General features: G+C 48.6%; 1 protein-coding gene across 4 annotated transcripts in view; it reads right to left on the bottom strand.

Annotated features, from left to right (window-relative positions):
- Window positions 1-4,075: 4,075 nt before the first annotated feature.
- Window positions 4,076-26,746, bottom strand: part of LOC137527196 (uncharacterized) — a 334,365-nt gene continuing 311,694 nt past the window's right edge. For all 4 annotated transcript variants that reach the window (XM_068247681.1, XM_068247683.1, XM_068247688.1 and 1 more), the window contains one exon: window positions 4,076-4,724. In XM_068247681.1, the coding sequence (XP_068103782.1) occupies window positions 4,653-4,724 (72 nt within the window). In that variant the 3' untranslated portion in view covers window positions 4,076-4,652. The remainder of the gene's footprint in view (window positions 4,725-26,746) is intronic.

Raw genomic sequence — 26,746 nt, 5'->3', positions numbered from 1 at the left:
ATATTTGTAAAAAAAAAACATTGGGGGAGTGATCAGACCCCACCAATATCAGCAGTTAAGCCAGGTAGTCTGCTACCTGTCGGTAGAGGCATTCTCTAAAGGTGGATCCCAAAGAGTTGTGGCATTGCGTTGGACTAAAAAAACTTTGCGTGTCCGACGTCCCCAACACAATGGTAAAGCATCCTGTCCTTGCCGGTGTGGCCATGGGAGGAGGATTACTGGCACCTCTTTCTCTGTTAGAGTCACGTCCTGCTGTGACATTGAAGGTCCTGGACGTTGCTGTTGAGGAGGAACAGCGGAGTGCTGCAGTTGTGCGAGGGTGGAGAGAGGAGGAAGAGGATCAGGGGCCAAAGGAGGAGGAGGAGGACAGCGCTGCGACCGCTGACCCTGATGTCTCTGCTGGATGGACCACCCTGTTTCCCATGGCAGCGCACATGTTGCGGTGCCTGCGCACAAACCCCAGGTTGAAGCAGATGCGTGCTCGGGAGGACGCCTGCATCAGCATGATCCTGGACCCACGGCTGAAGGGGAAGGTGGCTCTGTTCCTGCCTGCTGGAGACCCTGAGCAGCGAACAAGGGAGTTGCAGGAGATCCTTGTTCGGCGATTGGAGGAAGCCTTCCCCCAGCCTTTCACCCCCTCTGTCCCTGTCCAGCCAGAACAGCAGCCAGTGCCTGCAGCCAGCAGCAGCATCAGGCGTTCAGGAGCCCTGCTGTCCTTGAGAAAGGCACTTTACTTGACGGTAGAGCAGCCGAGAGAGGAGGTGTGTGTAGCAGCATCTTCCTCTCAAAGTAACAGCCAGCGCCTGACCCGGATGGTGGCCGACTACATGGGGTCCTTCAGTGGGCTTGACACTGGCGAGGAGCCTCTGGACCCTGTGAGATCCTTAGAGGGTCTTGCAAGGTATGGCCCTTATTTTAGCCAAATTGACCAGTGTTTCAGTCAAAGATTGTATGCAGAGTTCTCTCTCTATACAGATTCTAGAAGGCCAGAGTGGAATATAAGAGGGAACATTACAGGGAACATTAAAGGTCGAAATGCAGCATTATCTATGTGATGTGCAGACTGGCTGTATAAACCTGGGATGGCCAGGGCCAAACAATGACTTGTGTTTCTAAACACGGGCTTCTAGGTATTTAGAGTACAGGGCATAGGTTTCGCGCTTGCGCACTAGACGGATGTCAATCATAGAGTTCTGGATTTCAATCATAGAGTTCTATAAGCCAATAGCAAGGGTTTAATAGGGGTGACACCTGGAACCCACCCATATCCCACCTTCGGGGGCGTGTGGTTAGTTAACACTTGTGGATCTGGAGGTTTTTCCATATATACGGTTTATCCTTATATGTCTACTCTAGCGCCCTCATATTAATCTCAGCTTTGCTCAATATCCGGATTATTACATGCTGATGTTTGCTTTGCTTCGTATGTTTTGGGCTAATGTAATGCCATTTTCCAAATAAGTTTGTAACCAAGATTGCACCGAGTATCCCGGTTGGATACAATAAAAACTCTTAATTTGCTCTGGTGTTCCAAGTCTGTGGAAATCTGCTAACGGCTGTATACATTCTGAAGGTGATAAGGACAAGTGCTGACACTGACAGGTAGTCACACACAGATACTTAATATTAGATTCTTACAGACCCCATGGAGTACTGGGTCGAGCGCTTGCAGATCTGGAGTGAGCTCTCGCAGTACGCCCTGGAGGTCCTATCTTGCCCCCCTTCCAGCGTGCTGTCTGAGAGGTGCTTCAGTGTGGCCAGAGGCGTGGTCATGGAGAAGCGCTCTCATCTGTCCACAGAGTCCGTGGACAGACTCACATTTTTGAAGATCAACCAGGCATGGATTGAAGGCACGTCCCAGGCACCTGTTGTCGGTGAGAGGAGGACATGAGGTGCCTGGGAATTATTTTTTCACAATATCAACCTTCAGTCCCCTGCTAATTTGGCCTGGTTTTTCTGTAGGTGCTGTGGTACCACCGCTAGGGACCATGGCCCGTTACATTGCACATGGCACTCCTCCTCCTTCTCCTCCTGCTGCTGCTGTATTTAACCTCCTGCTGTCTGTGTTCCCACCGACAGGGTCCACAGAATTATGCGCTGCTGCCATGTGCCACTAGCTATTATACCACTACAATAGCTACATTTTGTTGTAAAAAATATATATATATTTCTGAGGTGTCTGGGTTGAAAACTGTGCTGTCCCAGTTGTGTATTGGACACAATGTGGGCTTCACGACTGCTGTCTGGAACCTCCTGCTGTTGGTGTTTATTTACAGCCATGGAACCAACGCTAGGTGCCATGGCCCGTTACATTGCCTGCTGCCACATGTCACTCCCCCTCCTTCTCCTGCTGCTGCTGTATTTAACCTCCTGCTGTCTTTGTTCACACCGGACGGGTCCACAGAATTATGCGCTGCTGCCATGCTCCACTAGCTATTACGCCACTACAATAGCTACATTTTGTTGTAAAAAAATATATATATATTTCTGAGGCTGTTGGTGTTTATTTACTGCCGTGGTACCAACGCTAGGTGCCATGGCCCGTTACATTGCCTGCTGCCACATGTCACTAGTCCTGCTCCTCCTGCTGCTGCTGTATTTAACCTCCTGCTGTCTGTGTTCCCACCAACAGGGTCCACAGAATTAAGCGCTGCTGCCATGCGCCACTGGCTATTACGCCACTACAATAGCTACATTCTGTTGTAAAAAAATATATATTTCCGAGTAGTCTGGGTTGAAAACTGTGCTGTCCCACTTGTGTATTGGACACAATGTGGGCTTCACGACTGCTGTCCGGAACCTCCTGCTGTATGGTGTTTATTATTACAGCCGTGGTACCAACGCTAGGTGCCATGGCCTGTTACATTGCCTGCTGCCACACATCACTCCTCTTCCTGCTGCTACATTTAACCTCCTGCTGTCTGTGTTCCCGCCACCAGGGTCCACAGAATTATGCACTGCTGCCATGCACCACTAGCTATTACGCCACAAATTTAGCTATGCTGTTGAAGAAAAAAAATGTATAACAGTTGAGTTCTGTAAGGGAAAAAACATTAAGTTGGGTACAAGAGGAAGTATATGAACACAAAAAAATGATGGTGAAGAAGAAGAAGAAAAAGAAGAATAACCAGGTGAAGAAGAAGAAGAACCAGGGGAAGAAGAAGAAAAACCAGGTGAAGAAGAAGGAGAAGAACCAGGTGAAGAAGAAGAAGAACCAGGTGAAGAAGAAGAAGAAGAAGAACCAGGTGAAGAAGAAGAAGGAGAACCAGGTGAAGAAGAAGATGGAGAACCAGGTGAAGAAGAAGAAGAACCAGGTGAAGAAGAAGAAGAACCAGGTGAAGGAGAAGAATAAGAACCAAAAGAAGAAGAAGAACCGGGTGAAGAAGAACCAGATGATGAAGAAGAAGAAAAAGAACCAGATGATGAAGAAGAACCAGATGAAGAAGAAGAACCAGATGATGAAGAAGAAGAAGACGAAGAAGAACCAGGGGAAGAAGAAGATGAAAAACCAAGTGAGGATGAACCAGAAGAAGAACCAGGTGAAGAAGAAGAAGGAGAACCAGGTGCCAGTGAAGAAGAAGATGATGAAGATGATGGTGATGAGAAAGAAGATGGTAAAACAGAATAAGAAGACGGTGAAGAAAAGGATGGAGAGAATAAAAAGAAGAAGGTGAAGAAGAATAAACAAGAAATGCAGAAAAAAAGTTTTCCATCAAAAATTTTTTTTTTAAATTACACCTATTTAATTGTGATTTCCCTTTAAAAAATGCTTTAAGGCCATCTGAATTCGGGATCACGACTATTACCCACATTCAATTACCGATCACGACTCGAATTCGAATCGAATTCTATGGTCGCGATCACGGCGAAATCCGAATTTTGTCTTTAATAGTTTATATTTTGTGTCTTTGAAAAGTAGGGTTTTTAGTAGAGATTCAACAGGTGAATATAAAATGAAAGAGATGACAAAATATTTACTGATTGTTCCCTTATTTATTAAAACACTTTAAATTGCATCATACAACAAATTAGTTTTAATCAAATTGAAATAAATTTAAAGGAAATGTTTTACGGACATTTTACAACATGGTTGTTGTTGTTATTATTATTATTATCCATTACATTCTGTAGCATTGTACAGAGTCAGATCTGAACATAGTTGGATAACACCAATGCGTACATAGTTAATACACAATACAAATATACATACATGTGTAAATAGTAAATATAGACAGACAGAAGATCTTCAGCGCTGACCACAAAACAATTCGACCCGTTTCTTAAGAGCTAAAAAATTAGAAATTTCACATTATACACATTGCTTTGCATCTGAGTATTTTCTCTTAATAGTCACATTCATTCACACCTGCTCTCATGGTCACTGCTGAAAAAAAGTCCTGCTTGCTGTAATTTGGTGTTATGATCTGCACCTTCATGCTGAAGTCAGTTCCTATTAAGTTACACCAGCATACATCAATGCAATGCACTAGAGGCACATTAAGTCTGGTCTGAACAAGCCACACTCTATTATTGCTCAGAAGTGCAGGGAAAGAAATGTTTCTCGTATAATTATTATCACCTAAGAAGTATTCATCCTCCTGAAGCTATATGCTGAGAAATGGTTCATCAACATTCACTTGTATGATGTTAGCTCATAAACGGATTGAATTTTGAATATTGCTGCTTTCTTCTCTTGCATTGACGGCATGCAGTACATCCATGACCTACAATAAAAATAAAGCATAAAGCTGTTAAAAAAATATATATATAGATTGCTCACTCCTGTGTTTCGTATCCATGACTTAAAGCATCATGGATTAACCACTTAATGACCAGGGCTGTTCTTTGAGATCTGCGCTGCGTGGGCTCTCCAGCCCGCAGCGCAGATCGTGAGCAAGGCAGGGCGATCAGACTTCCCTCCCCCCTTTTTTCCCCACTAGGGGAATGACCTGCTGGGGGGGGTCTGATCGCCGCCGCTCCGTGTGGCCGAGCGGGGGGGGGGGGGGGCTCTTCAAAGCCCCCCCCCCTGCAGCGTTTTCTGCGCTCCCTCCTTCCCCTTACCTCCAGCTTCCTTATTATCCTGCGCAGGACGGATATCCGTCCTGCGCATTGAAGGTTAGGCTTCAGCCTATCAAATGACGGCAATCCCCGGCCAATCAGAGGCCGGGGATCGCCGATCTGCCTTACGGCGCTGCTGCGCAGCAGCGCCGTATGATGTACACAGCGGGGATTTCTTCCCCGCGTGTTTACATTAGGCGTGCGAGCCGCGATCGGCGGCTCGCACACTGTTCACGGAGACAGTCTCCGTGAACTGACATGGAAAGGTTTCCACGTAATAACCACTTAAACCCGACGCCGCCTATGGGCGTAAGGCGGTCCTTAAGGAGAATGTTGTTTTCCAGCCACTAAATTTATGTGCACGTACTATATATGTGTATGAGGGCCAGGCATTTGGAATACGGTAAAACTATACATTTCTGCACCTGATGCCTATGACATTTACAGTACTTGCTTGACTTGTTAAAACAAGTTTTACGACTGTGACCGGCATGTCTAATTTTGGGATTCATTTTATGACTCTATTGTAGTTAATTACTTAGAGTATAATTAGTTTTATGCTTAGGTTTATTTAAGTTTAATTATTACTGCAACTGATGTTTCTGCTGAAACTTGAAAAAAAACTCTAGCTAGCAATACACTCTTTAGACAAGGTAACGAATCAGCATGTCCACATGAATCTGATCTTATATCAATCACACCACTGCCAGTTAGCTTTGTACTGAGGGCAGGGCAAAAGTGGTGAACATCCTGGCATGCCATGCAAATTGTGGAATGCACCAGGAACAACTAAAAATGATTTGAATCTCATTGACCATCCCTGTTTAAAAAGATAATTCAAAATAACAAAAAAACAAAACATAACACAGTACTATAGATAGCCTAAGCTATATGTTTCAATTCAGGGGGTGGCAGTTAAGGGATCTTAAAGCTGCTCAGATACCGCCTTACTATCCCTGCAATTAGGACTAAGGGACTTGCAAGTCCACTTGGGGCTATGTAGAAACCTTGAAATCATTGCAGTGTTCTCCCCAGAGCCTAGCTGGGCGGAGCGCCCGGCTAGTCTCAACTACCACCCAGCCAGTGATCACTAATTACAGTCAGCGGCAGATATGCCTATCTCCACACTCAATGCAGTGGTTACAAGCACTGCCTGACTACTGCAGAGGACGGGGCTCTCCTCCTCCAGTCTTCACATTGCAGCAAACTTCCCAGCATGTCCTCCAGACTCACCTCCAGCCTTGCAGTTCAGTGGTCAAAGCACAGAGAGGATGTGGAGCAACGCTCACTCATTTCAGGGAGACAACATTGCAGGGCAGATGGTTATCTGTTTCCATTAATGATTGTTCCCCAGCAACGGAATCCATGGTAAAAAAGCCCCGGGAGCCAAGCGATAGCATAGGAGATGGGGAGCATGACAGGGCGGGACCAGGGATGGCCTGGCAAGGAATGAGAGGGATCAGATGGCTAGTGGGAAGGGTTGCAAAGCTAGCTTAGGTGTTGAAAAAGGGTGGTCCAGGTAAGGGGAATAAAACTGTATGCAGTATGCAACTGGGTACAACAATCAGTCCCACCCAACACTATGGTCACTGGTCAGAAGGTTGCTGTTGGCTTAGAGGGTGGAAGGGATACACACTTTCATTTAACGTAACATTTTGTCTCTTGATGTCTCGTCTTGTGTCTTCACAGCAGGAGGACACCCCCTGACAATGCCAGTTTTTCTTTCACATGATTGAGTACTCACTGAGCCAAGGAAGATGCAACACCAGTTGTAAAGGAGTGCACCCCGATGGGCCACTATGATGGGTGGTACAGAGAAGTACCCCCTCCTTGTTTTCCTGGTTTCACTTCCAGGGACGTATCCACTGAGCCAGGTCATGGAAGCAGGCAAAGCAAGCTGGAGGAGGCAAATGGTAAACAAAGTTTGGTAGGCTAGTGGCTGGTACGGTGTCTAAAGAAAGGAAGGAGGCTGGAGGCATTGTCGTAAGGCGGGTCCTTGACAATGCCGGCTTTCTTACCTTTAGGGAAGTACCCACTGATTCAATTGGATGGAGCCAACATCATCGGACGTTGGCTAATGCCACAATGGAATAAATTATGGATTACGGTAATATGGAATTTGGTAGGCTAGTACAGTGTTTTAAAATCAAGGAAAGAAGCAGAGGCATTTGTCAAAGGACTTCCAGAGTGCGTGCTTTTATACACTTGTTAACTGTAATTTAAATAAAGCTGTGGCTGTTTTAACCCCAACTAGTGTCACAGCATTTTGATATTGGTTTTGGTGCTAATGCATAGCAGGTAAAGATGGCCCAAACGGTTCGACCGCAAACTTATTCAGGCAAACTTCAGTGGTTTGCGTTCGCTAACGAACGCAAACTTTATGGCGGTTCGACCCGCCTCCTATACTACATCATTAGGGTCAACTTTGACCCTCTACATCACAGTCAGCAGGCACATTGTAGCCAATCAGGCTACACTCCCTCCTGGAGGCCCGCCCCCTTATAAAAGGCAGGCAGCGTCAGGCATTGGACTCACTCGTGTGCCTGCAGTAATTAGAGAATGGAGAGCTGCTGCAGACTCTCATAGGGAAAGCTTAGTTAGGCTCTTGTAGGCTTGTTAGCTTGCTCCTTGCTGATTCTTATTGCTAAAAAAGCCCCCCTCAACAGCTCTTTTGAGAGCTAATCTTGTTCTTGTGATCTATTTTTTTTTTTTTGTGTGGCCCACTTGCATTATGTATAGCCCTGTCAGTCAGTCGCAGCTGGCCTTTGGCCCCTTAATTCCTACTGTGTCACTGCCAGGCCCAGCACATTCAATGACTACCTGTGTGTGTGACAGGCAGCTGCACATTTGTAATCCCATCCCAATCACTGCACCTGTTCACTGTTCAGTGCACCTAATTACCTACCTACGTGAGCACACGCATTGTTAATACCACCAGTCACTGTACCTGTTCACGGGAACCTGTGTGTGACGGGTGCAAATTTGTAATACCCATTCACTGCATATACCTACCAGTTGTTCAGTGCACCCACTTGCCTAGGTGAGCGCACGCAGTATGATATTTAATACCACCAGTCACTGTACCTGTTCACGGTATGTGTGTGTGACAGGTGCACATTTGTAATACCCATCACTGCATATACCTACCTGTTGTTCAGTGCACCCACCTACCTAAGTGAGCGCACGCAGTGTGATATACCACTCCGTGCATACCTGTTAACTGCACCTGTGTGACTGCACATTGTATTAGTCAAGTCAGTGCATACCTTTCACTGCATCCCCAGGTAGAGGCAGACCCAGAGGCAGACCACCCGGCAGGTCTATTCGAGGTCATGCTGATGTGATTTCGTGCGAACCTGGACCAAAGTACACTGCTCAGAAGGAGGCACATCCCATCAACTCCCAAGATTGTCAGGACGTGGTTGACTATTTAACACAGAGCACCTCATCTTCCGCAGCCACCAGCGCAACTACAAGCACCACATCTGCTGCATTTGACACTTCGCAGGAGTTATTTGGTGGGGAATTATTTGATTCACAGGCATTATTGTTACAAGATGAAGGCGCCAAGCAAGTTACACCACCTCATATGTCTGTGTTAGGCGACACTATGGATGTAACGTGTGAGGAGGAGGATGATGAAGTACCTGCTGTTGGTGCAGTTTATGAGGTGTCTGAGGCAAGCGAAGCTGGGCAGGATGATTATGATGATGATGATGATACGGATGTCGTGGGATCCTAAGAGACAAGATGACCAAGGTGACAGTTCAGAGGGGGAGTCAGAGAGTAGTAGGAGGAGACGAGTTTCTGAAAGAAGCAGGGGGAGCTTGTCGTCAGAAACAGCTGGTGGCAGTGTCCGACGCCATGTATCGCCACCTATGTACAGCCAGCCAACATGTCCTTTAACGTCAGCTGCTGATGCCACCATAGTGCCATCCCCCCAGGGGGGCTCAGCAGTGTGGAAATTTTTTAGTGTGTCTGCCTTAGATCAGAGCAATGCCATCTGTTCTCTCTACCTCCAAAAATTGAGCAGTGGCTGTCTTACGAAGGCACATGGAGAAAAGGCACAAACAGCAATGGGAAGAGCACCAGAGGAAAAGCAGCACACAAAAGAAAAGCCTCCCTTCTTCTCCTCTTCCTCCTTCAGGTACATCATCTTCAGCTTCTTTCTCCCTTGCACCTTCACAATCACAGCCACCCTCCACTCCGCCTCTCACCTTGAGCGGTTCCTGCTCCTCTGCCCACAGCAGCAGTCAGGTGTCCGTGAGAGAATTCTTTGAGCGGAAGAAGCCATTTTCTGTCAGTCACCCCCTTGCCCGGCGTCTGACAGCTGGCTTGGCGGAATTGTTAGCTCGCCAGCTGTTACCATACCAGTTGGTGGACTTAGGCCTTCCGTAAATGTGTAACGTAATGAAAAACATAGGCGCCAACAGGATAAAATCAATTCTTAAAACTTGTAATATTGCTTAGGAGGCAGTGATGGACTTATCCCATGCAAGCAGACACAAAAACTGTGTATTCAAAACAATCAAATTTATTTGTACACTCCAGGGGTTTTAGCAACGCGTTTCGCAGGTATATTCCCGCTTTCTCAGGCAATAAAAAAAAGGAGTACACACAGTACAGTCTCAAGGTCACGATAAGCGCCTCTGTGACCTTGAGACTGTACTGTGTGTAGTCCTATTTTTTATTACCTGCGAAACGTGTTGCGAAAACCCCTGGAGTGTACCAATAAATGTGATTGTTTTGAATACACAGTTTTTGTGTCTGCCTGCAGGGGGTAAGTCCACCACTGCCTCCTAAGCAATTTTAAAAGTTTTAAGAATTGATTTTATCCTGTTGGCGCCTCTGTTCTTCATTACGTTATAGTTGATATCCACCCCTGGTGGAGGGGGATAACCCTTTCTTTCTCCTGTCTACAAAGAGCGACTTCTTAATCCTGAGTGAGCACAGGCTAATCTCCTCACATGCCTGTACAGTGGTTACTGGGAGGTAACCCTGGTTTGTGAGTATATATTATGCTCGTTCCATTTACTTTTTTTTTTTTACATATTTCCGTAAATTTGTGGCCAATGGGACACCGCAGTGGAAGATGCCAGGACGCAATTATTTCTCTAAAAAGGCGATGCCCAAACTGTACCGTGAAGTTGAGAGGCAAGTCGTGTCATCTCTGGCACACAGCGTTAGGTCAAGGGTCCATCTGACAACGGATGCCTGGTCTGCCAAGTACGGTCAGGGCAGGTACATTACTTACACAGCCCATTGGGTCAACCTGGTGACTGATGACAAGCAGGGAGTACGTGGCTGTGCAGCGGACCAACTCGTGACACCTCCACGGCTTGCAGGCAGGCCTCCTGCCACCTCCTCTCCTCCTGCTACATCCTCTGCGCTGTCGTCCTCCTCCTCGTCCTTGGCTGAGTGGCAGTTCAACTCTACTGGTGCTGCGATCTCCTCTTCAGCTACACAGCCCCAGCTCCCCAGTGCCTATGCTGCATGCCGGGTACCATGGTGTCACGCCATCTTAGACATGTCTTGCCTCAAAGCGGAGAGTCACACTGGAGCAGCTCTCCTGGCTGCTCTTAACAAACAGGTGGATCAGTGGCTGACCCCGCACCAACTGGAGATCGGCAACGTGGTGTGTGACAACAGCAGCAATCTCATTTCCGCTTTGAATTTGGGAAAGCTGAAACATGTACCCTGCCATGCACATGTGCTGAATCCAGACTCACAGGATGTCCTGAAACAGACCAGGAAGTTGTGTGGGCATTTCAGGCGGTCTTACACGGCCATGGCACACTTTGCCGATATTCAGCGGAGAAACAACTTGCAGGTGAGACCCTGATTTCCGATAGCCCGACTCGCTGGAATTCGACCGTCCTGATGTTCGACCACCTGCTACAACAGGAGAAAGCCATCACCCAGTATCTCTACAACTACAGTAGAAGTACACACTCTGGGGAGATGGGTATGTTCTGGCCCAAGAACTGGACACTCATGCGAAATGCCTGCAGGCTCATGCGGCCGTTTGAGGAGGTGACCCCACTGGTGGGTCGCAGTGAAGGCGCCATCAGCGACTATATCCCATACACTTTCTTCCTGGAGCGTGCCGTGTGTAGACTGGGGATCAAGCTGTGGAGGAGCGTGAACAGGAACAGGAGGAAGAGTTGTGGGATCAATTCTCATCAGAACAAGATGTTTCCTCAAAACCTTCGGCAGCACAGAGGGGGGAAGAGGAGTCAGACTCGGATGATAAGGAAGGTGTTTTTTTTGGAAGGAGGAGGCGGCGGCAGAAGAACAACTGCAGCAGGCGTCGCAGGGGGCTTGTGCTGCTCGACAGTCCCGTGGTATTGTTCATGGCTGGGGGGAGGAGGAGAACTTACCTGACGTCACTGAGGAAGAGCAAGAGGAGATGGATAGTACATCTGCATCCAAATTTGTGCAGATGGCGTCTTTCATGCTGTCCAGCCTGTTGAGGGACCCCTGTATAAAAAACTCCAGGGGAATGAGCTGTACTGGGTGGCCACGCTACTAGACCCTCGGTATAGGCAGAAAGTGGCGGAGATGTTTCCAAATCACATGAAGGCAGAAAGGATGCAACACTTGCAGAACAATCTGGCAACTATGCTTTACAGTGCATTTAAGGGTGATGTCACAGCACAACGCAATAAAGGTACCACTGCCAGTAATCCTTCTCCCATGTCCACGCAGGCAAGGACAGGACGCTCCAGCGATCTCATGGTGATGTCGGACATGCGGACATTCTTTAGTCCAACGCCTCGCCTTAGCCGTTCCGGATCCACCCTCCACCAAGGCCTGGACCGGCAGGTAGCCAACTACCTGGATTTAAGTGTGGATGTAGACACTGTGAGCAGAGATGATAAATCAGTCCCCGCACACAGTATCTCTGCCTGCACGCTGTGTGACTGCCTGCCCCATGACTAAGTCGCACCTGAGTCCCCACACAGCATCTCTGCCTGCAGGCCGCTTGACTCCCTTCTCCGCCACCACCAACAGGGTCCAGAACTCCAGGCGGATTCCTGAATTTTATAATACTGTGCGTGTACATGCCTGCCTAATTTTTCTGGCTGCACTGCAGCTGTAACAACAAAACAAAAGGCATGTACATGTGTCAATTCCCCTTCTTGATCGTTACCTTGCCGCGGTGAAGGGGCTTACGTATCACAATGAAGCAATGACCAACAGCTATATGAGTGTCTCGGGGAGCACACCCAAGATAATAAGGTCGTTGCTTCATTGTGGACAGACGAAATTCAATCAGCTGGACAGTCACTGTTGTTCTCTCATTGAGCTACCACAGCCCGGCAACCATATGGGCTTGAAAACTGCCACGGCCTGGACTCTCGCCATGGTGCGCACCAGTCCAGCATGGCCGTCACTACACAAACAGCTGTTTGCGGTGCGTTACACAGTGAGTTTGGTGTGTCAGTCAGAAGCCGTACTCTAATTACACTCCCTGATTGATGTATACACATGCAAGATGTTTTAAAGCACTTTAGGCTTCCATTTTAGCATGCAATCTGATTTCTGCCCTTAAAACGCTGCTTTGCGTCAAATCCAGATTTTTCCCCGGGACTTTTGGTGTCTATCCCACTCATCCATGCCCCCCTCCAGGTGTTAGACCCCTTGAAATGTCTTTTCCATCACTTTTGTGGCCAGCATAAATGTTTCTAATTTTCAAAGTTCGCATCCCCATTGAAGTCTATTGCGGTTCGCGAAAGTTTGCGCGAACCGAACTTTTGCGGAAGTTCGCATTCGAGGTTTGAGCCATCTCTAATGGCAGGCCTCCCCAGTTGGCCCTTGCCCTGGTCAGGTGGTGACTGACAGCTGCCTCTGTGTGCTGTAGAGTGTTGTAGGTGGTGTAGTGTCACCTCTATGGCATGCCCTCCTTCAGATGCATTTTGTTTGCAGGGAGGAGAGGAGACAGACATCTTTACAGCTAGTATTGCTGCCCTCCCCCACTGCTCTGTCAGAGAGATGTTACATTGCTATCAGTCTGCAGACCTCCTGCAGTGTGCTGAGCAAGTTGCAGGAGCTGAGAGTGCTGCATTCTTACTTGTATGCAATGTCTAGCATTCATATTTAGAAGGTAGTACTGCTTGCAATCCTCTCCTCTCTGACCCACGCATTGTTTTTATGAGTTTATCGCCCCTCCTTTTTTCTACTGTCTCTCACACATACTTTCTCCCTCCTTTATTCTTTTCCAGTCCTTATTTCCTCTCTTTAGTGCAAGCATGTGTACATTGGCGTAGCAATAGGGGGTTGCAGAGGTTGCAACTGCATCGTGGCCCTTGGGCCAGAGGGGCCCCGTAGTGCCCTCCCTCAACTGCAGCATTAGCTCTTTATTGGTCCTGTGCTTGTAATAATCACTTCTATAGATGCTTTGAATGGTAGTAATCATTATTAAATTGTTCCCAATACCCTTCTTGCACCTCTAACACTGTGGTTGTCCTTAGCAGGTTTTGGTGTGCCGTATCAGTTGTTATGTATAGAGTACTTGAGGGGACCCAATGTAAAACTTGCACTGGGGCCCAGAGCTCCTTAGCTACGCCACTGCATGTGTACATCAGGTTTACTACCACATGTTGGATAAAACTATTGTGAGACTTTTTGGGTGACATAACTGAAATGTCTGTGGGCATGTGTGGCTTTGGGCCTAGAATAGTTACATTGTCTATGTCCCAGCATGGATCCACCTACTCTCCTTCCCACTGATTAACACCCAGCATGATTTTTCCCTCACCGAGTAGTGGCACCCAGCATTGCCCTCCGTCTCCACTCAACGTGACCTTACTTCCCCACCCGGGTACTTTTTCATGCCACCTTGGTGGAAAAAAAATCTGGAGAGAACACTGCATTGTCTCCAAAAACGTTCATTCCTGGACTTTTCAGGTGGTGGATGAGAAGCGCCACTACGCCGTGAAATATGTTGGCACTTTATAAATCAATAAGAATAATAACGTTATTGCTGTACAAGCATGCTGCTCTGTCAGAGAAATACTACTCAGCCTCCAACTGAGCAGTGTATTCTGTTCAATGCACATTGGAGACAGAAGGATGAGCAGGTTGCTACTCGATGCAAAGACAGCAATAGTGTCAGCAAAGGATTTGCACCTCTACACACTCAATTTTCACCCAGAATAAAAGACAAGTAATTGTTTTAGGCAACAACATTCTTAGGTAGCTTTAAGGACATGTAATACAAGAGACTTAAAGGGGAACTTTAACAAAAAATAGAAAAAATAGTAGTAGGTGGAAAAAAAATCAATACATTACAGTGAGAAATAAAAAAATAGAAGAGATCAAGAAATTAGGCATGGCTACCACCGGAGTGCTCGCGCTGGCCCTCCACTCGGAAACGCCGGCACGCTGAGCGATACTCCGCGATGTGGGATCCCCTTCCGTCTTAATATACCACCGCAGAGTCCCAAGTCTGTGAACTACAGAAGTATAAACGGTTGTTGCCTCTCCGGAAAGTCGCACAAACAAACGTGACCCAGTGCACTGCAGGTCTGGAAACCGGAGCAGCTATCACAATACGCAAGTACTTCAAGCTATTATAGTGCTGCTGTAACATTGCTAAGCCTAAGTTTTGCCAGCCGCTGTGTACTGTGTGGAACTGAGAGGTCATATACCAGCCGACACTCATCTCCATTTCAACTGTGAGGACCTGATCTGCGGGCAAGCGTTAGGAGGAATGCAGCAGCGCGCGTTTATTGAGCGCACAGTGTGCATGGTGTCACGGTGGTGGGTGAGGACCTAGTTGACCCATATGGTGCAGCGTTTTTTGCATAGGCCAAGGCTAGGCGATCACGCTGCACTGAATTACGGGTCTGGTCCCTTAAATTAAGAAAAGCAGGCACTCCTGGTCTGGTAGTGGTTTTAAATGTATGTTTTTTAATTGTGTTTGTGACCACATTAAATGATGTAGCCAAGGCGAACAATAAATAAATTCATATATATGTGCATGAGACGGCTATTCAAATAATTTTTGGAAGCATGATACATAGTAGTTGGTTGCTGGCTCCTTATATAGTAGCACAAATTTGATGTGGTGGCTCTCCGGGACTTGTAATTTCTTGAAGATCAAGAAATTATTGATATTCACCGTGTAATTAATTCATGTTGTTTGATTCTTAATGAACCTGCACGTCATCATCTTCACTACTGCCAGACAAAAAAAACTAGACAGCTAACAATGAGATAGACTAAAAGGTTGTTTTTTTAATTGATCTACATATAATAGCATTTATTTCCCGCAATGCAACAAGGTTCACAGAAAGGAAACTGACATTACACAGTGGGAAGTGTTTCACCACAATATCAGCCATACAGACATCCCTGTTGATCTATTGGAGAAAAGGTAAAGATTTCTTGGGGAAAATGGCTGACTGATTGAGATGACATTCAATCTTTGGTTAAAGTTCCTCTGTAAAGTACACCTGACCTGGCCTGAGGCAATGCTACATAAAGTAAGCACAGAGGATCAACATACTGTAACGATCGGTGAAGCACAGAGAGGATCTGATTACCGGTGATCTGCAGTATCACTGGGAATACAGATATATACCAGATTATATGTGATCTGCAGTATCACCGATAATCCGATATACAAGCTAACCTCTGTTCACCTGAGTAGAGTGTAGTGTTTGGTGTAACAGTAACACTTAGAGGACAAGGCCTCGATGCAGCAAGGATTACTGCACAGATTCCTTCCGCAGACCTGAGCTCTCCAAGACGGGAGGAGTCAGGCTGCCAGCAGGAAGGATATACTGAAAGTAACCCTCTGGCGGAAGGGTCACTAACAGAGCGAGGAACCGCCTCTAACAGTAAGGTCGGTTCTCGAGGTCGGACAAGCCAGGTCGTACACACACGGACAGATAAAGTACAAGATCAGGAGGCAAAGGCGGAGTCAAAGTACAGGCAGGGTTCGGCAACGGGGTATCAGATATATCGGGGTACAAAATCAGGAGGCAGAAGCAGAGTCTAGGAACGAGCCGAGGTTCGGCAACAGAGTATCAGAATTATCGAGGTACAAGATCAGAGTTCAGGAGAATAGTCGAGCAGGCAATAGGTCATAACAGATAATCACAATCAAACTAGTACTTTAGCTATCAACAGAATCTAGCTAAGTGTAGGATTACAGCTCCAGCTGGTCCCGGCACACTTGCGGATCTGACTACGGCTCTGGGTGCTCCCACATATGTGATCGCAACGCCAGACAAAGCACAAGTGAACAGGCGGCAGTATATATACACAGACCATTCTCCAGCTCCACCCCAAGTGCTGAACCAATGGGGTGTGGAACCAGAGTCAGCTGACCAGCCAGGTCAGCTGACTCCCCTAGTCAGTCATAAATTACTTTCTGAGTGCGCGCGCGCGTCACTCTAAAACTCGAGGGACTACGAGTCCCAGCCACAGCAGCCCCGCTCTGCGGTGTCTCCGCAGCGGGGAGATGCGCGCTAACCACCGCGTCCCAACGCGGCGGTTTCTCTGCGCTCCGCAGACCTGAGCACGGAGACAGCCGTCTCATTGTGAGAGGAGGTGGCTGCCTCTCCATGCGTGTCCCCGCTGTGTGCGGAAAGAGCCGCCTGCCGCTGGTACCTGGCGGCGGCTCTTCCGCGTTCTCTCACAGTACCCCCCCGAGGAGTGGACTCCGGACAGCTCCTTCCAGGTTTTTTTGGATGTAAGGCATGAAACTCCCTTACTAACTTATCCGCATGCATACGGTTTCTAGGTACCCATTGCCTCTCCTCAATGCCATACCCTTTCCAATGTACGAGGTACTGTACCGAGTTTTGTACCCTGCGAGAATCTAATATTTTCTCTACTTCATATTCGGGTTGGGCATCTACCAACATGGGAGGAGGAGGAGTGGGACCCACCTGGACTGCTGGTTTAAGAAGGGACACGTGGAAGGACCTCACCCCCCGCATGCTGGTGGGAAGGTCAATGGTATAAGTAACATTGTTAATTCTTTTGGTCACGGAAAATGGGCCCACAAACCTGGGACCCAGTTTGGCAGATGGCTGCTTCAGGGTCAAGTGACGTGTGGACACCCAGACTAGATCCCCTGGCTGAAATTTCCATTCCACGGACCGTCTCTTATCTGCTTGACCCTTCTGACTCTGGAACGCCTTGTGCAAATTCCCCTTAACAATTCCCCAATTGTCCCTGAGTGACCTCTGCCAATCCTCCAGTGCCGGAAAGGGAGACGAGACAACTGGAAAAGGGGAGAATTTGGGTGACCTCCCTGTTACAATCTGGAATGGGGAAAACCCAGACGAGGAATTCTTTAAATTATTTTGGGCGAATTCCGCGAAGGGCAAAAACTTCACCCAGTCACTTTGTGCCTCCGCAACGTAACATCTCAGGAATTGCTCCAGGGATTGGTTAATGCGTTCTGTCTGCCCATTAGTCTGTGGGTGGTAGCCTGACGAGAAAGACAATTTCATGCCCATTTGGTGGCAAAATGCCCTCCAGAATCCAGACACAAACTGGACTCCCCTATCAGACACAATGTCTTCCGGAATGCCATGCAGCTGGAAGACGTGAATGATAAACAATTCGGCCAGTTCTTGAGCCGAGGGGAGTCCTTTCAGGGGCACAAAATGGGCCATTTTGCTAAACCGATCGACTACCACCCAAATGACCGACATGCCTTCCGACCTGGGCAATTCCCCCACAAAATCCATGGACAAGTGGGTCCATGGCTCACTCGGGGTGGGCAAAGGCTGCAACCTTCCTACAGGTGCCAGCCGGGAGGGCTTACTTTTGGCACATACCGCACACTCCCTAACATACTCCTTGCAATCTGTTGCCAAGGAAGGCCACCAAGCACACCTGGCAATCAGATCCTGCGTTCTGGCAGCTCCAGGATGACCAGCATTCTTATGGGCGTGAAAGAGTTGCAGAACTTGTAACTGGAATGGTAGTGGTATAAACAAGACCCCTTCGGGTTTCCCCTCAGGAACCTCCCACTGAAAGGGACCCAAAATCTCTGTCCACTCTTCCCAAGTCTCCGTGGCGGCTAACACCAGTTTCTGCGGGATGATGGGTTCAGGAGCGGGGGACTGTGCTGTCTCAGGTTAAAAACACCTGGAGAGGGCATCCGCTTTAACGTTTTTGCTGCCTGGAGTGTACGTGATTATAATCCTGAATCTCGTAAAAAATAAGGACCACCGGGCCTGACGGAGACTCAGCCTCTTAGCCCCGTCGATGTATTTCAAGTTCTTGTGGTCGGTGTAAACAGTGATCGTGTGCTCTGCCCCCTCTAACCAGTGGCGCCAGTCCTCAAATGCCAACTTAATAGCCAGAAGTTCCCGGTTGCCTATATCATAATTTTTTTCTGCAGGTGAAAACCTGCGGGAAAAATAAGCACATGGGTGTAATCTGCCCTGCAACCCAGACCGTTGAGACAGCACCGCCCCCACCCCAACTTCTGAGGCATCAACCTCCACAATGAAGGGAAAGGACGTGTCAACATGCCTCAAAATCGGTGCTGAGCAAAATAATTTTTTCAATAGAGCAAATGCCGCCACGGCTTCAGGAGACCAGTGGTTGGTATCCGCCCCTTTTTTCGTGAGACTGGTAAGGGGGGCAACTAACGTGGAGTATCCCTTAATGAACCTCCTGTAATAGTTAGCGAACCCTAAAAATCTCTGCAGGGCCTTCAACCCCACTGGCTGCGGCCACTCCAACACGGCTGTGACTTTGGCAGGATCCATTGAGAGGCCCGAGGTGGAAATTACGTATCCCAGAAACGTGACCGTGGTCACTTCAAAAATACACTTCTCCACCTTAGCGTAGAGCCTATTCTGTCTTAATTTGTTTAGGACAAATTTCACGTGGACCCTGTGTTCGGAGAGGTTATTAGAATAAATTAGTATATCATCGAGGTATACCAGTACGAATTTACCCAATACCTCCCGGAATACCTCATTGATTAGTTCCTGGAAGACAGCGGGCGCATTGCACAACCCGAAGGGCATCACTAAGTACTCGTAATGCCCGTCGGGTGTGTTAAAGGCCGTCTTCCATTCATCGCCCCTCCTAATGCGGATTAGGTTGTATGCCCCCCTCAGATCTAACTTAGAAAAGATCTTTGCAGTAGTGACCTGCGTGAATAAGTCGTCTATCAATGGTAACGGATAGCGATTCTTCACCGTGATTTTATTGAGACCTCGGTAATCGATACAAGGTCGAAGACCCCCGTCTTTTTTCTTAACGAAAAAGAAACCGGCCCCAGCAGGTGACCGAGAGGGCCGAATAAACCCCTTGGCCAAGTTGTCACGAATGTATTCCTGCATGGCCAACTTCTCGGGACCGGACAAGTTATACAGGTGACCCCTAGGGGGCATACAATCAGCACGGAGATCAATGGGGCAATCGAACGGGCGATGAGGAGGTCATTGATCAGCAGACTTAGGACAAAATACATCAGAAAAATCGGAATATACCTCGGGAACACCCTCCACGTAAACCTTGGTCTGACCCAATGTCACCTTCCCTAGACACGGTTGGTGACAATGATCGGACCATCTGGTTACCTGACCCGTAGCCCAGTCGATTTGTGGAGAGTGGGCTTGTAACCAAGGCATGCCTAGGATAATAGTGGAGGTTGACATATGCAAAACAAAAAACTGTAGCTGTTCCCCATGCAGTACCCCTATCGTAACCTTCACCTGCGGAGTCTGGGACAGGGGACGATCCCATTGCAGAGGGGAATCGTCTACTGCCGTGACCTGAATGGGGGGACTTACTGGAGTGAGAGGAATACCCAACTCCTGAGCAAATTCAAGGTTCATAAAATTGGCCGCTGAGCCAGAATCAATAAAAGCCTCAGTGGCTACAGACTTATTATCCCACGTAATAGTACAGGGGAGAAGTAACTTCTTCTCTTTTTGGGGTGAGAATGAAGTGCCTAGGGTGTCACCCCCCACTACTCCTAGGCAGACCCGTTTCCCGACTTGTTAGGGCAGTTTCGCACCCTATGCCCTGCTTCTGCACAATACAGGCACAGTTGTTCTGTTATTCTCCGCCTACGTTCCACCTGGGTCAGTTTTGATCGACCAATTTGCATTGGTTCGGGTGGAGGTAAGGCCGGAGAGGGTGACACAGGTGGAGATGCCGTTACTGCGGATGTAGCAGAAGGTGCCACATACGAAGTCACCCTGACCCGGTGACTGCCCCTAGTCTGCCTCTGATGGCGTAGTCGACGATCGACTCGAATGGCCGATGATATGGCCTCATCGACAGTCTTGGGCTCAGGTAAGGTTAACATCAAGTCAGAGACCTCCTCCGACAACCCAGATAGAAAATAATCCATTAGAGCAAAATTGTCAAATCTGGCGGTAACAGACCACCTACGAAATTCTGCCGCGTAATCCTCGACCGACCCTCTGCCTTGCCGCAAAAGTTTAAGCTTCCGCTCAGAAGTTGCCGCAAGGTCAGGGTCGTCGTATATCACGGCCATAGCCTTAAAAAATTCCTCGACTGAGGTCAGAGCTGTATCTGTGGGAGACAGGTTGTATGCCCAGGACTGGGAATCACCAGTTAACAGTGTTTTAATGAAAATGACCCGTTGGGTCTCAGTCCCCGAGGATCGGGGTCTCAACTCGAAGTATGACAACACTCTACTCTTGAAATTCCGGAAGTCAGACTTGTGGCCGGAAAATTTATCAGGTACGGGCATACGTATGTCATCACTAGGAGGGGATCGCGCTGAATCAACTGACGTCTGGAGGGTTCGCACGGAGCCTGAAAGGGCGTCAATCAAGGCTTTGTGCTGGCCCAGTGCTTGATGGATGCTATCCACCGAAGTTGCAAGCACAGTCAGAGGGTCAGCGCGGTTTTCCATCTGTTTTTTGGGTCTGGCGTTCTGTAACGATCGGTGAAGCACAGAGAGGATCTGATTACCGGTGATCTGCAGTATCACTGGGAATACAGATATATACCAGATTATATGTGATCTGCAGTATCACCGATAATCCGATATACAAGCTAACCTCTGTTCACCTGAGTAGAGTGTAGTGTTTGGTGTAACAGTAACACTTAGAGGACAAGGCCTCGATGCAGCAAGGAGTACTGCACAGATTCCTTCCGCAGACCTGAGCTCTCCAAGACGGGAGGAGTCAGGCTGCCAGCAGGAAGGATATACTGAAAGTAACCCTCTGGCGGAAGGGTCACTAACAGAGCGAGGAAACGCCTTTAACGGTAAGGTCGGTTCTCGAGGTCGGACAAGCCAGGTCGTACACACACGGACAGATAAAGTACAAGATCAGGAGGCAAAGGCGGAGTCAAAGTACAGGCAGGGTTCGGCAACGGGGTATCAGATATATCGGGGTACAAAATCAGGAGGCAGAAGCAGAGTCTAGGAACGAGCCGAGGTTCGGCAACAGAGTATCAGAATTATCGAGGTACAAGATCAGAGTTCAGGAGAATGGTCGAGCAGGCAATAGGTCATAACAGATAATCACAATCAAACTAGTACTTTAGCTATCAACAGAATCTAGCTAAGTGTAGGATTACAGCTCCAGCTGGTCCCGGCACACTTGCGGATCTGACTAGGGATCTGGGTGCTCCCACATATGTGATCGCAACGCCAGACAAAGCACAAGTGAACAGGCGGCAGTATATATACACAGACCATTCTCCAGCTCCACCCCAAGTGCTGAACCAATGGGGTGTGGAACCAGAGTCAGCTGACCAGCCAGGTCAGCTGACTCCCCTAGTCAGTCATAAATTACTTTCTGAGTGCGCGCGTCACTCTAAAACTCGAGGGACTACGAGTCCCAGCCACAGCAGCCCCGCCCTGCGGTGTCTCCGCAGCGGGGAGATGCGCGCTAACCGCCGCGTCCAACGCGGCGGTTTCTCCGCGCTCCGCAGACCTGAGCACGGAGACAGCCGCCTCATTGTGAGAGGAGGCGGCTGCCTCTCCGTGCGTGTCCCCGCTGTGTGCGGAAAGAGCCGCCTGCCGCTGGTACCTGGCGGCGGCTCTTCCGCGTTCTCTCACACATACCTTGTGTGTTTCTATCCACATTTCCTTCACACTCCTTGAAAAATGTGACTTTTGGCAGGAAAAGGCTGGCTTACAGCAATGTCCCCTCCTATCACTTTCTAATTCCCTCTTCTAAGGTAAGTGAATAGTCCAGGGAAAAGGAGGCAATGGGAGGGTGATAGCAAGGAACTTTGCGGCAAACATGCCACTTCCTTTCTGAAAATTAGAGATGGCCCGAACGGTTCACCGGCAAACGGTTCCAGGCAAACTTTGGGTGGTTCGCGTTCGCATGCGATTGCGAACTTTCCTGGAAGTTCGGTTCGCCCCCATAATGCTCCATTAGGGTCAACTTTGACCCTCTACATCACAGTCAGCAGGCACATTGTAGCCAATCAGGTTACACTCACTCCTGGAGCCACTCCCCCCCTTATATAAGGCAGGGAGTGCCGGCCATTACACTCACTCGTGTGCCTGCTATAGTGAGAGAAGGGCAAGCTGCTGCAGACTGTTTCTCCTTGGGAAAGATTAGTTAGGCTCTTGGCTTGTTAGCTTGCTCCTGGCTGATTCTTATTGCTATAATAGCACCCCACAACAGCTCTTTTGTGAGCTAATCTTGTTCTTATGATCTATTTTTTTTCTGTGTATCCCACTGACACTTGTGTTGCTGTTGCATTATAGACAGCCTTGATAATTCATACTGTGTGTGAGCCACCGCCTGGCCCAGCACATTCAGTGACTACCTGTGTGTGTGATAGGCAGCTGCACATTGTAATACCCATTACTGCATATACCTAGCTGTTGTGTTAAGTGAACCCACCTCATCACTGCATATACCTACCTTTTGTGTTAAGTGAACCCACCTCATTACAGCATATACCTAGCTGTTGTGTTCAGTGAACCCACCTCATCACTGCATATACCTACCTTTTGTGTTGAGTGAACCCACCTCATCACTGCATATACCTAGCTGCTGTGTTCAGTGAACCCACCTACCTACGTGAGTGCACGCAGTGTGATATACCACTCCGTGCATACCTGTTAACTGCTGCACCTGTGTGACTGCACTTTGTATTAGTCAAATCAGTGCATACCTTTCACTTCATCCTCCCCCCCCCCCCCCCCCGATATGTACAAAATGGACAAAACAGGTAGCGAAAGAGGTAGAGGCAGACCCAGAGGAAGGCCACCCAGCACCGGCAAGTCTGTGCAAGGTCGTGTTGATGTGATTTCGTGCGGCCTTGGCCCAAAGTACAGTGCTCAGAAGAAGGCACGTCCCATCACCTCCCAAGATTGTCAGGACGTGGTTGACTATTTAACACAGAACACCTCATCGTCCGCAGCCACCAGCGCTACTACAAGCACCACATTCGCTGCATTTGACATTTCGCTGAAGTTATTTGGTGGTGAAATCACAGATTCACAGCCACTACTGCTACAACAAGATGAAGGCACTAAGCAAGTTACACCACCTCATATGTCTGAGTTAGGTGACGACACTATGGACGTAACATGTGAGGAGGAGGATGATGAAGTACCTGCTGTTGGTGCAGTTTTGGAGTTGTCTGATGCAAGTGAAGCTGGGGGATGATTATGATGATTATGATGATACAGATCCCACGTATGTTCCCAATAGAGGAGATGACCAAGGGGACAGTTCAGAGGGGTAGTCAGAGAGGAGTAGGAGGAGACGAGTTCCTGAAAGAAGCAGGGGGAGCTCGTCCTCAGAAACAGCTGGTGGCTGTGTCCGGCGCCATGTATCGCCACCTATGGACAGCCAGCCAACATGCCCTTCAACTTCAGCTGCTGAGGCCACCATAGTGCCCACACCCCAGGGTGGCTCAGCGGTGTGGAAATGTTTTGATGTGTCTGCCTCAGATCGGAGTAAAGCCATCTGTTCTCTCGGTCTCCAAAAATTGAGCCATGGAAAGGCCAACACTCACGTAGGGACAAGTGCCTTACGAAGGCACCTGGAGAAAAGGCACAACCTGCAATGGGAAGAGCACCTGAGCAAAAGCAGCACACAAAAGAAAAGCCACCCTCCTTCTCCTCTTCCTCCTTCAGCCGCTTTCTCCCTTGCACCTTTACAGCCACCCTCCTTCACTCCGCCTCTGCCCTTGAGCGGTTCCTGCTCCGCTGCCCACAGCAGCCAGGTGTCCGTGAAGGAAATCTTTGAGCAGAAGAAGCCAATTTCTGCCATTCATCCCTTTGCCCGGTGTCTGACAGCTGGTGTGGCGGAACTGTTAGCTCGCCAGCTGTTACCATACAAGCTGGTGGACTCTGAGGCTTTCCGTAAATTTGTGGCCATTGGGACACTGCAGTGGAAGATACCAGGCCGCAATTATTTCTCTAAAAAGGCAATACCCAAACTGTACCGTGAAGTAGAGAGGCAAGTGGTGTCATCTCTGGCACACATCGTTGGGTCAAGGGTCCACCTGACTACGGATGCCTGGTCTGCCAAGCACGGTCAGGGCTGCTACATTACTTACACAGCCCATTGGGTCAACCTGGTGAACGATGGCAAGCAGGGAGTACGTGGCTGTGCAGCGGACCAGCTTGTTGTGACACCTACATGGCTTGCAGGCAGGCCTCCTGCCACCTCCTCTCCTTCTCCTCCTACTCCTCCTGCTACATCCTCTTCACTGTCGTCCTCCTCCTTGGCTGAGTGGCAGTTCAACTCTACTGGTGCTGCCATCTCCTCTCCAGCTACACAGCCCCATCTCCCCAGAGCCTATGCTGCATGCCAGGTAAGACGGTGTCACGCCATCTTTGACATGTCTTGCCTCAAAGCGGAGAGTCACACTGGAGCAGCTCTCCTGGCTGCTCTTAACAAACAAGTGGATCAGTGGCTGACCCCGCACCAGCTGGAGACCGGCAATGTGGTGCGTGACAACGGCAGCAATCTCCTTTCCGCTTTGAATTTGGGAAAGCTGGCATATGTACCCTGCATGGCACATGTGCTGAATCTAGTCATTCAAAGATTTGTGTCAAAGTACCCTGGCTTAGCGGACGTCCTGAAGCAGGCCAGGAAGTTGTGTGGGCATTTCAGGTGGTCTTACACGGCCATGGCACGCTTTGCGGACATTCAGCGGAGAAAAAACTTGCCGGTGAGACGCTTGATATGTGATAGCCCGACTTGCTAGAATTCGACCCTGCTCATGTTCTCTCGCCTGCTAGACCAGGAGAAAGCCGTCACCCAGTACATGTACAATTACATTAGAAGGACACAATCTCGGGAGATGGAGATGTTCTGGCCACCGAACTGGACACTGATGCGAAATGCATGCAGGCTCATGCAGCCGTTTGAAGAGTTGACCAACCTGGTGAGTCGCAGTGAAGGCACCATCAGCGACTTGATCCCCTATGCTTACTTCCTGGAGCGTGCCATGCGTAGAGTGGTGGATCAAGCTGTGGAGGAACGTGAAGAGGAACAGTTAGAGCAGGAAGCGTTGTGGGATCAATTCACATCAGAACCAGTTGTTTCCTCAACACCTGCGGCAGCACAGAGGCGGGAGGAGGAGGAAGAAGAGTCGTGTGGGGAAGTAGAGGAGTCAGACTCGGATGATGAGGAAGGTGTTTCTGTGGAGGAGGAAGATGCGGCGGCAGAAGAACAACCGCAGCAGGCTTGTGCTATTAAATACTGTGGTATTGTTCGTGGCTGGGGGGAGGAAGAGGACTTACATGATATCACTGAGGAAGAGCAAGAGGAGATGGATAGTACGTCTGTATCCAACTTTGTGCAGATGGCGTCTTTCATGCTGTCCAGCCTGTTGAGGGACCCCCGTATAAAAAAACTCAAGGGAAATGAGCTGTACTGGGTGGAGACCCTACTAGACCCTCGGTATAGGCACAAAGTGGCGGACATGTTACCAACTCACCAGAAGGCAGAAAGGATGCAGCACATGCAAAACAAGCTGGCAACTATGCTTTACAATGCATTTAAGGGTGATGTAACACCACAACGCAAAGGTACCACTGCCAGTAATCCTCCCATGTCCACACAGGCAAGGACAGGACGCTCCAGCGATCTCATGGTGATGTCGGACATGCGGACATTCTTTAGTACAAGGCCTCGCCTTAGCCATTCCGGATCCACCCTCCACCAACGCCTGGACCGGCAGGTAGCCGACTACCTGGCCTTAAGTGTGGATGTAGACACTGTGAGCAGCGATGATGAACCCTTGGACTAATGGGTGCACAGGCTTCACCTGTGGCCAGAGCTGTCCCAATTTGCCATCCAACTTGTGTTTTGCCCTGCCGCAAGCGTCCTGTCAGAAAGGACCTTCAGCGCAGCTGGAGGCATTGTCACTGAGAAGAGAAGTCGCCTAAGTCACAAAAGTGTTCAGTACCTCACCTTTATCAAAATGAATGAGGCATGGATCCCAGATGGCTACTGCCCGCCCTAAGACTAAGTCAGTCCCCACACACAGCATCTCTGCCCGCAGGCCACTTCACTGCCTTCTCTGCCACCACCAGCAGGGTCCAGGACTCCAGGTGGCCGCTTTACTAAAAAAGGCCATAACTTTATCACTGCTTATCACACCTAAATGATCTATATCTTGTTATTTTCAACACAAATTAGGCTTTTTTTTAAGCCAATGTTTGCTTTCTGCAGTTACTTTTTTTCTATGCATTTTATAGGGAACATGAGGAAAAAAATTAAAAAAAAAATAC

Source organism: Hyperolius riggenbachi, chromosome 8 (assembly GCF_040937935.1).
Source record: "Hyperolius riggenbachi isolate aHypRig1 chromosome 8, aHypRig1.pri, whole genome shotgun sequence".
Taxonomy (NCBI): Eukaryota; Metazoa; Chordata; class Amphibia; order Anura; family Hyperoliidae; genus Hyperolius; species Hyperolius riggenbachi.
Note: the sequence above shows the minus strand (reverse complement) of the source record. Positions and strands in the feature narration are given on the sequence as shown.